The sequence below is a fragment of the Mandrillus leucophaeus genome, unplaced genomic scaffold (assembly GCF_000951045.1).
Source record: "Mandrillus leucophaeus isolate KB7577 unplaced genomic scaffold, Mleu.le_1.0 Scaffold1246, whole genome shotgun sequence".
NCBI classification, from domain to species: domain Eukaryota; kingdom Metazoa; phylum Chordata; class Mammalia; order Primates; family Cercopithecidae; genus Mandrillus; species Mandrillus leucophaeus.
In genome coordinates, this window is record NW_012100832.1 from 169,653 (window position 1) to 182,591 (window position 12,939).

Consider the following 12,939-nt stretch of genomic DNA (forward strand, 5'->3'; position numbering starts at 1 on the left):
ACTTGTCTTTACCAACTTATTTCCTTTGTCAATTTTAAGGAACAGAACTCTATTCTGTTCCTCAGAATAGCCATCTGGAAATTTGACTGGAATGTATTGAATTTAAGTCACTGCATCCAAGAGCATGGAAGCATGCTTCTCCTTTTATTTAGATAATCTTTCTTCTTTATTGGAATGTGAAAGTTTTCTTCAAAGAATTCTTTGTATTCTTGGTTAAGATAGGGGTTTTTTTTTCTTTTTTTTTCTGGTGTGAATGGTATCTTACTTTCTAGTAGTTGATTGCTGAGTCAGTTAAACTATTTCTGTATTGTATCTGATAGTTTTGCTGAACTCTCTTACAGTTTACTGTGTACTCTTTTTCTAGGTAGATGGCCGTAACTGTGCAAATAATGACATTTTATATTTTTGCTTCTAATCCTTATACTTCTTAGTTCTTTTTCTTATAGTATTTGACAGAATCTCTAGTGCTATGTTGAAAGCAGCAGTGATGGTGGTCATTCTTGTTACCATTGTAAAGGGAATATATGTGAAGTTTCTCCATTAAGCTTAAAGTTCTTGATATTTAACCTTTGCCACTGTAGGGAGTTTATTTTTTCCTCTAGTTTGCTAAAAGTGTTTTTAAGAGAATATATGGGTGTTGTGCTTCCTGAATTTTATATCACATGATTTTTCTGCATCAGTTGAGATTATCATGGATTTATTCTATTTTCTATTAATACAGTGAATTATGTTAATAGATTTTTCTCATGTTGAACGATCCTTGCATTCCTATAATAAACTGATCACGATGCATATATTTGATATGTTACTGAATTTAATTAGCTGATATTTTATTTAGGATTTTTGTATATTTACAAAATTTACAAATGTGCCCATGATTTAATTTTATTTGTATCGTTCTTATCTGGCCTTGGAATCCAAGATTACACTAGCTACATAAAATAAGTTGGCAATTTTCACTCTCTACTTTGTTTTCAATGTATTATAATAGTAATTAAGTTAATTACATGTTTGCTAGAACTCAACTATAAAGCTCTTAGAGCTTTGGGATTACGGAGAGGGAGGAAGAGCGTGGCTGCCATTTTAATTTAGTACTGACTAGTCTATATAATTTTTTATTAGTCTTTCATCTATTTTGCCATTTTATTATTTCCTTTTTGTACTTTACTGGGAGTTGATCCCTTTAGGTACTTATTTAGGTGTATTTGCCTGTAGCTGATAAATATCCTTATATATATAGTTCACAACACCTTTGCATCTTTGAAAAATCTTATGTCTAAAGTTATTTCCATATTTTGCCCAGTATTTTTTTCATAACTGTCTTATTAGAAATCTGACTTTCATTGATCTGACATTAAATTTTTAAGAACATCTTTTGGCTTTATGCATTTTCTCAATCATTTATTTGTTTCTTATATCTTTGACATCCACTTTATTTTTCTTTTTTGAAGTTTGATTCTTTTTTTTTTTTTTTTTAAATGGGGGATGGTTTCTCTTTTCTACACTCCTGAGCTGAATGCTTTATTTCTAGACTTTTTTTTAACTTTTATTTTAGGATTAGGGGTATATATACAGCTTTGTTATATAGATAAATTGTGAGTCATGGGTGTTTGACATTCAAATTATTTTGTCAACCAGGTAAAGCATAGTACCAGATAGGTAGTTTTTTGATCCTTGCCCTCCTCTCACCCTCTACCTTCAAGTAGGCCCTGATATCTGTTGCTCCCTTCTTTGTGGCCATGTGTTCTCAATATTTAGCTCCAACATATAAGTGAGAACATGCAGTATTTGGTTTTCTGTTTCTGCATTAGTTCACTTAGGATAATGGCCTGCAGCTCCATCCATGTTGCTGCAAGGGACATCATTTTATTCTTTTTCAATGCCTGTGTAGTATTCCATGGTGTATGTGTACCACATTTTCTTTATCCAGTCTATTTTTAATGGGCATTTAGGTTGATTCCATGTCTTCGCTATTGTGAATAGTGCTGAAATGAACATACACATGCTTATTGTCTTTATGGTAGAACAATTTATATACCTTTGGGCATATACCCAGTAATGGGATTGCTGGGTATGGTAATTCTGTTTTAAGTTCTTTGAGAAATCACCACACTGCTTTCCACAATGACTGAACTAATTTACATTCCCACCATCAGCATATTTAAGTATTCCCTTTCCTCTGCTATCTTGTCAGCATCTTACTATTTTTTGAATTTTTAATAATAGCCATCTGACTGATATGAGATGGTATCTCACTATGGTTTTGATTTGCCTTTATCTGATGATTAGTGATGTTGAGCATTTTTTTCATATGCTTGTTGACTGCATGTATGTCTTCTTTTGAAAAGTATTTATGTCCTTTGCCTACTTTTTAATGGGGTTGTTTTTTGTTTGTTAATTTGTTTCAATTCTTTATCGATTGTAGACTTTGGATCTTCGTCAGATGCATAGTTTGCAAATATTTTCTCCCATTCTGTACATTGTCTCTTTACTCTGTTGATAATTTCTTTTGCTGTGCAGAAGCTCTTTACTTTAATTAGGTCCCATTTGTCAATTTTTGTTTTTGTTACAGTTGCTTTTGGTGTCTTCATCATGAAATCTTTGCCAAGTCCTATGTCCAGAATGGTATCCCCTAAATTATCTTTCAGGGTTTTTACAGTTTTAGGTTTTCATGTAAGTCTTTAAACCATGTCAAATTGATTTTTGTATACTGTGTAAGGAAGGGGTCTAGTTTCAATTTTCTACATATGGCTAGCCAATTATCCCAGCACCATTCATTGAATAGGAGTCCTTTCCCATTGCTTGTTTTTGTCAACTTTGTTGAAGATCAGATGGTGGTAGGTGTGAGGCATTTTTTTCTGGGCTCTATATTCTGTTCCATTGGTGTATGTGTCTGTTTTTATATGAGTACCCTGCTATTTTGGTTACTGTAGCTTTGTAGTTTGAACTCAGGTAACGTGATGCCTCCAGCTTTGTTCATTTTGCTTAGGGTTGCCTTGGCTATTTGGGCTCCTTTTGGGTTCCATGTGAATTTTAAAATCTTTTTTTTTTCTAATTCAGTGAAGAATGTCATTGGTAGTTTGATAGAAGTATCATTGAATCTGTATATTGCTTCAATATGGCCATTTTGGTTATGTTGATTTTATCCATGAACATGGAATGTTTTTCCATTTGTTTATGTCATCTCTGATTTCTTTGAGCAGTGCTTTGTAATTCTTGTTGTAGAGATCTTTTACATCCCTGGTTAGCAGTATGCATAGATATTTTATTCTTTTTGTGGCTATTGTAAATGGGATTGCATTCTTGATTTGGCTCTCAGCTTGGATGTTATTGGTATATAGAAATGCTACTGTATTTTGTATATCGGTTTCATATCCTGAAACTTTCCTGAAGTTGTTTATTAGCTAAAGGAGCTTTGGGGCAGAGACTCTGGGATTTTCTAGGTATAGAATCATATCATCTGCAAACAGAGATAGTTTGACTTCATGTCTTTTTATTTGGATACCTTTTATTTCTTTCTCTTGCCTGATTGCTCTGGCTAGGACTTCCAGTACTGTGTTGAATAGGAGTGGTGAGAGTGGGCATTCTTGTCTTTTTCCGGTTCTCAAGGTAAATACTTTGAGCCTTCACCTATTCAGTATGATGTTAGTCTAGCTGGGTTTTTTAAAAAGATATTTATTTATTCATTTATTTAAGACAGCGTCTCGCTCTGTCTTGCGGGCTGGAGTGCGGTGGCACAATCACAGCTCATTGCAGCCTCAACCTCGCAGACTCAATCGCTCCTCCTACCTCAACTTCCTGAGTAGCTGGGACTACAGGTGTGTGCCACCATGCCTGGCTAATTTTTGTATTTTTTGTAGAGATGGGATTTCTCCATATTGCCCAGGGTGGTCTCAAACTCCTGGGCTCGAGCGATCTGCCCAAAGTGCTGGGATTACAGGTGTGTGCCACTTTGCCCAGCTGCTCTAGCCATTTTTGTTTCCTTCAAGTATTTTGTTTGGATCTTGCACATTTTTTGTGTAATTATTGTCATTATTACATTTAGATTTTTAGGAAAAAAAATTAAGAGTTGTTATTTTTTTCTTTTAAATTCAAAGATTACTTAATAATATAGTATGTTACTTGGGTTTCAGAAGTGTGGACTTTTAAAATTCTATTGTTAATAATTTCAAATTTTATTACATTGTAGCTAGAGAATGTATTCTGTATTATGTTGATGCTTTTGAATTTATCATGATTTATTTTATGGACTAATACATGGTCTATCTTATAGTGCTATGTATTCATGAAAATAATGTGTATTTTGTATTTTGATGGTGCAGAGTTCAACACAGATAAAATAACTGAAGCTTATTATTTGTGGTGTTTAGTCTTCATATTATTAGTGTTTTTTTGTCTGCTTGCTATAATTTTTTGAGAGAGACATATTAATATCTATCATTACAACTAATGGTATATATATTTCCCCTCACATTTGTGACACTTGTCGTTTGGTATGTTTTGAAGTTTTATTTGTGGATGCAATTTATTTTGGATATTTTTTCTTACTGTTCATATAAAAAACATTTTTGTCCCTTATGGTATTTTTGCCATAAATTTTACTCATCTGAAATTAAGTTTGCTATTTCAGCTTTCTTTTGATTCATATTTTTGTAATCTTTTTCTATCCTTGTATTTTTAAATATTTTTCTTTTTAGTGTATCTCTTCTAAACCACATGCTAAATCTTATTTTTTAATCTATGGGTCTTTTAATCTGTAAGATTAAATTATTTAAAATTATTTTAATTATTATTATATTATTTTGCCATCTTTTCTTTTCTTATTTTCTTTTTTCCCATGGAGCAAGTTGTCTTCTGTTTTTATTTTGTTTTTCATAGATTCCATTTTGGTTCTTATGATGGTTGTGCTTAACTTAAAACCCACAATGACTATTATTTACCCCTACTGACTTTTTAAATGTATTAATATCTTAACTTAAAACCCACAATGACTTTCATTTGCCCCTACTGACTTTTTAAATGTATTAATATCTAGGTCATATTTTTAGTAAGACGTGGACTTCAACACACTCTTATGTCCGTCTCTTTCTCCCCTCATGTTTGTATTGTCAAGAATTGTAGTTCAGATATGTAGGCATTGACATACTTTCTATGTCTCCTTTTTTCTTTGTTTGCTCTCCTATATTTTTTGTTGTTAGTTTTGTTTTATGATAACAATAAACTTTACCAAGGTACTTGATCACCTTTCTTGTCATATTTCATGCAGCCTTTCCTGAATTTTTTTCTCTTAATTGACTTATTAGAAAAATAGGTAAGTGTATATGTTTAAAATATATTTAGGTTACTTATTAAAATAATAGAAACTATGTGTGAAATTGAAACCTATATAGATGAAAAGGTGGTGATGAGAAGAAATTTAAGCATAAAACTGTCAGTCAATCTAAAAGATGGGAAAGGAAGAATAAAAAACGATATGTTAGAAATAAGTCTATATTAGTAATCACAATAAATAAACATGGATAATAAAATAACTGAGTCATACTGATTGAGTGAAAAACAGAAATCTTGCTCTGTGCTCTTTACAAGAGACCTATTTAATTTCACAATAAAAGGTCAATCATGTTAAACAGTGGTTAAGATCCATCAAGCAGATGTATTAGGCATGAACTAATATATAGCTAAGCATCCATTTCAAATTGTATAAGCAAAATCTGACAATATTAAAAGAAGGAATCAAAACTCCAGATGTATAGAGAATGATTTTAACTGATCTTTCTTGAAAAGGACCTTAAAGAAAACTAATAATCAGAGCTATGTTCATAGATGAGAAGACAAAAGAGATATCAAGTTTATATAATATTGTTGGAGGGTTACTTATATACCAAAAAAGGAGCGGAAAATTACCAAACTCCTGGGAGAAATACTACATCCTGGTTCGTCAAGGAAATGGAACAAGAATGAACCTGGACATTTGTTGTGCCAGAAAGTAAGGAAAGCTCTCAAACATCAAAAATGGTCATATTACAAACCTAGGAGCCAACCTGAAGGGATTCTTACTAGTCTGAGATGAGAGAATCTTGCACATCTAAAAGAAAAATGATTGCAATTTAATTGCAACCCATCCACTAGGTAAGAATCAGTGAGTATGTAAACATTGAAAAGCAAAATAATACAAATCTCATTGGTCATAGTTGGTGATTGCTTTGCCCCGTCTCATTACTCTGAAAATTGATTTTTAAAAGAGAGTAAGTTTGGGAGATAATCAAGCATTTTATCTTATCTTTTTCATTAGGATTACATTTTAGGATAACCAGAAAATTTGTAATGGCAAGTTTTTCATTATAGAAGAATTATAGCATATGTATGCACAAGGAATGGTAGAATTACAGAATTAGACAACCAATTTGTAAAACCTAATGAAATCACAAATCCAGGAAATGATCATCATTTATTGCTAAAACTTTTAATGAAAGGTTTAAGAGAATCTTGGAATGGAAGGACTGGGCTGATAGCACCTGAAGCCATTGTTCAGTTTAGCTAACTAAAATGTACTATAGGAAGTATATACGCAGGTATTCTTGTCAGAAAAAATGAACCGTAGTCTAATCAAGTCTCTGGAACAAAAGAACCAGCTAACAGGAAGTAAATAAAGAACTTAAACGCCACAAGAAAACAATTAGCCAGATCATTTTTAATCCTTCAGAATTCATTAGTTTGAAGTATATCTCTTATAAGCAGTGTGCCACTTTATTTTAAAACTCAATTTTAGTATCCTTTTCTCTATCAATAGGCTTACTTGTCATCTTAGTTTATTGTTTATATAATTCTTTTTTCTGTTTAGATTTATTGTACTGGCTAATATTGAATATAGGTGTCTTGCTTTTATTGTTCCGTTAGGGGAAAATATTTGTAACATTTTAAAAACTATTTTCAAGGGACATTTTATAGTATTTTTTAGTAAACTGAAATACAGATGCCTGACAATTTCACTTCTAGAGGTTTGTCATACAGAAATATATCTATTTATCATATAGAAATATTTGTATTTATCATATAGACATTATCATATAGAAATATTATTACAATAGAAATAATTGTATATTTAAGATAATTCTTTTGCTATATGTTATAGCCAAGAAACTGGAAGCGATCTTAATGTCCATTAATATGGGAACAGTTAAGTCTTGGACATCAATAAAATGAAATGCTACATAAGTTTTGCAAATAATATTAGTTATCTATTATTGCAAAACAAATTATTTAATACTTAAAACAGCAAACATTATCTTACCCAGTTTCTGAGGGTGAGGAATCTGAAAGAAGCAAAGCTGTCTCAAGGTCTCTCATGAAGTTGCAGTGAAGCTGTCAGCAGGGACTGCAGTCATCTGAAGGCTGCACTGTGGTTGGAGGATCCACTTCTAAGATAGTTTACTCACATGGCTGTTGGCAAGATGTCTCATTTCTCAGTGAAAGCAGAAGGTCCCAATTCCTCACCACAGGTCTGCTTAAGTTTTCTCATGACATGGCATATAGCTTTTCCCAGAGCTAGTGATCCTAGAGAGAGCAAGAAAGAAGCTGCAGTGACTTTTATGACCCAGTCTCCAAAGTTGCATAACACTACTTCCTTATCCACTTTATTTCCTATTCATCAGAAGTTACTCACTAAGTTCAGCCCATATTCAAGGGGTGGGGAATTAGGCTTCACTTCTTGAAAGTAAAGGATCAAATAATTTATGGGCATGTTTAAAAATTACCATAAATAAGATAGGTCTACCTGTACTGAAGTGGGAAGTTGTACGCTATGTATTAAATGAAAAAAAGAAAATTGCAGAATTACCATGTCTTTATTAAGGAAAAAAATCAGTGAAGTATGAATGTGTGTTGTGTATACATGGAAGAAGGTTAGAAAAAACACAGTGAAAACTAGTTATAGTGGTTATTTCTTAAAGTATTTGGGGGAAGGTAGGCTTTTAATTTTTACTTATATTATTTCAATGTTTTAAATATTTATGAACTTCTTTTCAGTAAAAGAAATTAGACTCCTGATTGCTAATATGTTTTTAAAATAAATCCTTAAATTTTTTAAAAAAATAACAAATCCAATAACTACAGATTGAATTTTATTTTTATTGTACTTTTTATAAAACTAGAGATCAGTGAGTCCATTTATTTTCTAGACAGATACAACTTTCACAGTTTCACTCCTGTAGTTTGAGTTTCTGAGCATCCCAAATTTCTTTTCTTTTTTTAATTTATATATTTAAAGTGGATTCATTATATTTAAAATTTATTAAATTTATTTTATAAACATTAAAAATAGGCCACTAGATATTTAAATATATGGCTCTGAATGTTCTCATTCTTGAGTTCTTATTTGTGGTTAATGTTTTGTTGTTTAGACATATATTTTCATGTAGTTTATTTGGAAAATAGTAGTTTGGCTGCATATTTTTTACCCTTGAATATTTCAGTACATCTTTCCTTTACCCTACGTTAACACATTATGACAGTATATGGAAATCTCAACTGAAACACTTTATCAAACGTTTTTAATTTATCTCACTTTTATTTAATAGGTAGTGCTGAGTTTAAAAACCTCTATGATGTAACTACATAATCTTGTACAAGTAACTTAGTCTTGCTAAACGTTAGTTTGCGTATTCATTTAGTGTGAATAATAATACCTTATAGGATTGTTCTGAGAGTAAATGAGATAACATAGCCCTATTCATAAATGTTCAATAAGATATAGCTGCAGCTAAGATGGTGCTGCTGCTGATAATGATAGTATTTGGCTTTCCTTCCATTTTATTGTAAACTCCTTAAAAGTATCTGTTTCCTTTATTCTTAGTAGGTACTCAATATTTTAAATTGAAATTTAGAATTGAGAATGTGTGATCAAATAGATACAATGAAAAATTTAAAAAGAAATAAAATGGATTTGCCACATAACCAATTTATGATCTGTTTTTTCCACTAAAAGAATTACTTTAGGCAGTTTTAATACATATATTTATCTCTTCTCCATTCTAAAATGCATAATAGTAGTAGAAAGCTACCTACAACATGGGATTTCTGTGAGGAGTAACTGAAATATAGGTAAAAAACTTAGTAGTTAGTAGACAAGTGCTGTATAGGTGTTTCTTTTGATAGTGATGATGTTTCATGATTGGATATATTATTTAGCTGTTTGACTACTATTGTTATACCTCTCCTTACCTTTCTTGGTTTTCTTCTTTGTTGAAGTTCTTTTTGGCTTGTCACTTATGTTAATCTGCTAAATGTCTTTATCTTTGTCCATCTTCTCACTTAGATTTCTTTTTCCTAGAAAGCCTGATCTTTGACCAGATGGCAGTAACATTTGAAGATGTCACTATTATTTTTACTTGGGAGGAGTGGAAATTCCTGGATTCTTCTCAAAAAAGGCTCTACAGGGAGGTCATGTGGGAGAACTACACAAATGTCATGTCAGTAGGTAAAGTTATCCCACCTCATAGGGAATAGTCAGAGTTTCTTCTAGGAACAGTTTTGTTGAGTATTTTGTTTTTTTATCTGGGTGTTATATTGAGGTGTTAGAAGAGATATTCTCAAAAATGTTTCTTAAATCAGGTCACAAATAAATGATAAAGCAAGACAGATTCCAGGACACCTAGGTTGTATCATTAATAGATACTTGTGATTATCAGTTTTAGTTATTTTCTGCATTGCCCTTAAAACACATATCTCCATACGTAGTCAATTTTGTGTGGTCCTAAATTTTTTCTCTCTTCATGCTATTTGTATAAGTTAGCTTTTGTTGTATAACATACTGTGCCAGACTTAGTGGCTTAAAAACAAACTTTATTATTTTTTATGATTCTCATTGACTGGATAGATCTTTTATCTTGGAGAGATTTGGTTGTGGCTGACTGGTCTAAGATTAAGCTGCTTGGCCTGACTCACATGTGGGGCAGTTGGCTCAGTATCAGTGGAGGTAGTGGGAATTCGTTGGTCACATATCTCTCTTCAAACAAGCCAACCCAAGCACACTTACATGGTGGGGGTCACAGGATTTTCAAAAGCATCGAGAAAGGGAAGGGGCTTTTCAAGTCTCTGCTTGTGTGACTTTTGTTATTTTCCCAGTTACCAATGCAAGTTGTGTAGCCAAGCATAGAGAGAGTGTGGAAGGAGAATACCAAAGGTGTAGGTAAAGTAGTGAGTTAATGTAGTCATTTTTTCTCAATCTACCGTGCTATTCTAGAACAGAAAAATAGGAACAATATATTTTGTTTCTTATAATAATATCCAAAATAAAGTAATCTAGTTATATCTCAGTCTTTAAGACTATTTCCATTAAGCAGTTGGCATTATTCTCATTTCTAACAGTGCCTGGTAAATAGAAGTTAAATCTTTCTAACAGTGCCTGTTCAAAATATGCTTGTGGAATGAATAAATAAGTGAATGAATGAATACATACATGAATGAACAAAACAAATGAATTTCAGACCCAAATGGAGCAGCCAGAGTCATAACCCTCCTTTCCTACCCCCACCCACACATATATTCCTATCATTTAAAGATCATTGATTTAGATAGTTGGAAATTTTTCAACACAACTTTTCTCACTATGGGATTATCTTATTTTTCTAGAAAACTGGAATAAGAGCTACAAATCCCAAGAAGAAAAATTCAGATACTTAGAATATGAAAATTTTTCCTGCTGGCAAGGCTGGTGGAATGCTGGTGCTCAGATGTGTGAGAATCAGAACTATGGGGAAACTGTTCAAGGGAAAGATTCCAAAGACTTAACACAGCAAGATCACTCCCAGTGTCAGAAATGGTTAATACTTTCCACACAAGTACCAGGGTGTGGGAACTATGAACTGACTTTTGAAAGCAAAAATCGTAGGAACTTAAAATATAAAAATTTTATACCTTGGCAGTGCTTGGAAACAAAAACCACCCAAGACTATGGTAGAGAAATCTACATGAGTGGTTCACATGGTTTTCAAGGGGGCAGATACCATCTTGGCATATCCAGGAAAAACCTCTCCATGGAAAAAGAACAGAAGCTCATAGTTCAGCATTCTTATATCCCAGTGGAGGAAGCCCTTCCACAGTATGTTGGGGTGATATGTCAGAAAGACCTACTGAAAGATTCAATGGAAGAAAACTACTGTGGCTGTAATAAATGTAAAGAAATTTATTGTTGGAACTCACGGTGTATTTTCCACAAGAGAAATCAACCTGGAGAAAACCTCTGTCAATGTTCTATCCATAAAGCATGCTTCTCTCAGAGATCAGCCTTGTGTAGACATCCAAGAATCCACATAGGTAAGAAGCTGTATGGATGTGATAAAGTTGACAGTAACTTTCATCAGAGCTCAGGAGTTCACTTTCATCAGAGAGTTCACATAGGGGAGGTACCTTACAGCTGTAATGCATGTGGTAAGAGCTTCAGCCGAATCTCTAGTCTTCACAATCATCAAAGAGTTCACACAGAAGAGAAATTCTATAAAATTGAGTGTGATAAAGACCTCAGTAGGAATTCATTACTTCACATTCACCAGAGACTTCACATAGGAGAGAAGCCTTTTAAGTGCAATCAGTGTGGTAAGAGTTTTAATCGGAGTTCAGTACTTCATGTTCATCAGAGAGTCCACACAGGAGAAAAACCATATAAGTGTGATGAGTGTGGTAAGGGCTTCAGCCAGAGCTCAAATCTTCGAATTCATCAGTTAGTACACACAGGAGAGAAGTCTTATAAATGTGAAGACTGTGGTAAGGGCTTTACCCAACGCTCAAATCTTCAAATTCATCAGAGAGTGCATACAGGAGAGAAACCTTATAAATGTGATGACTGTGGGAAGGACTTTAGTCACAGCTCAGATCTTCGCATTCATCAGAGAGTCCATACAGGGGAGAAACCCTATACTTGTCCTGAATGTGGGAAGAGCTTCAGTAAGAGTTCAAAGCTTCACACTCATCAAAGAGTACATACTGGAGAGAAACCCTACAAATGTGAAGAGTGTGGCAAGGGATTCAGTCAGCGTTCACATCTTCTCATTCATCAGAGAGTCCATACAGGAGAAAAGCCCTATAAATGTGATGATTGTGGAAAGGGTTTTAGTCACAGTTCTAATCTTCACATTCATCAGAGGGTCCATACAGGAGAGAAACCTTATCAATGTGCTAAGTGTGGTAAAGGTTTCAGTCATAGCTCAGCTCTTCGAATTCATCAAAGAGTCCACGCAGGAGAGAAACCTTATAAATGCCATGAATATTATAAGGGATTTGATCATAATTCACATCTTCACAATAATCATAGAAGAGGAAACTTATAAATATTGTTCATTTAGTTAACAGCTTCAATCAAAGTTTACCTAACCTTTAAACCCTAAAATGCTGCTGATAAGGAAATCTTATAAATAACACAAGTAATCCCAAGCAACATTTACGGTTTCCCCATCTCCCACTAAGAATTACTTGCTTCAAAAGGAGATCTTTAGAAAAATCCCTATATATTTAAAATTATTGTGTATTTTTCTTTACCTACTATAAATATAATACAGTCATAAAATATATTAAACATTTAAGGAGAAAACTCTTCATTCTATTTCATTCTGGTCTTTTTTTCTGTGCATTTTAGTGTGCGTGAAATTATATTGTGTGTTCAACTTTGTATTTTCACTGACTTCAAAACACTTAAATTTTGGTTTGAATTGAAACTGGCTGGCCATCTGTTAAACAACATCTCTTATCTCCCCTAAAAAGTCCCTAGGAAGTAACAGAAGAGATGGAAACACGCAGAACTTAAAACTCAGTTTTGGCCAGTAGAATTCAGTTGTTTATGGACACAAGCCACCTAATAAAAGATAGGAAAGCATTGTATGACTTTGTGTCTGAGACAGTGTTCTCTGAGTTGTTATCTCTGTCAACCAGAAAACCCAGGGACTGTCC

At 33.1% G+C, this 12,939-nt stretch overlaps 1 protein-coding gene across 3 annotated transcripts in view; it reads left to right on the forward strand.

Annotated features, from left to right (window-relative positions):
* ZNF214 (zinc finger protein 214) overlaps positions 1 to 12,595 on the forward strand; it is a 23,731-nt gene extending 11,136 nt beyond the window's left edge. For 2 of the 3 annotated variants that reach the window (XM_011971774.1, XM_011971776.1), the window contains 2 exons: positions 9,333 to 9,475; positions 10,630 to 12,595. In XM_011971774.1, coding sequence (XP_011827164.1) covers positions 9,333 to 9,475; positions 10,630 to 12,323 — 1,837 coding nt within the window. In that variant the 3' untranslated portion in view covers positions 12,324 to 12,595. Of the gene's footprint in view, positions 1 to 9,328; positions 9,476 to 10,629 lie in introns of all 3 variants that reach the window. The other variant, XM_011971775.1, reaches the window with a different exon arrangement.
* The last annotated feature ends 344 nt before the right edge of the window (positions 12,596 to 12,939 follow it).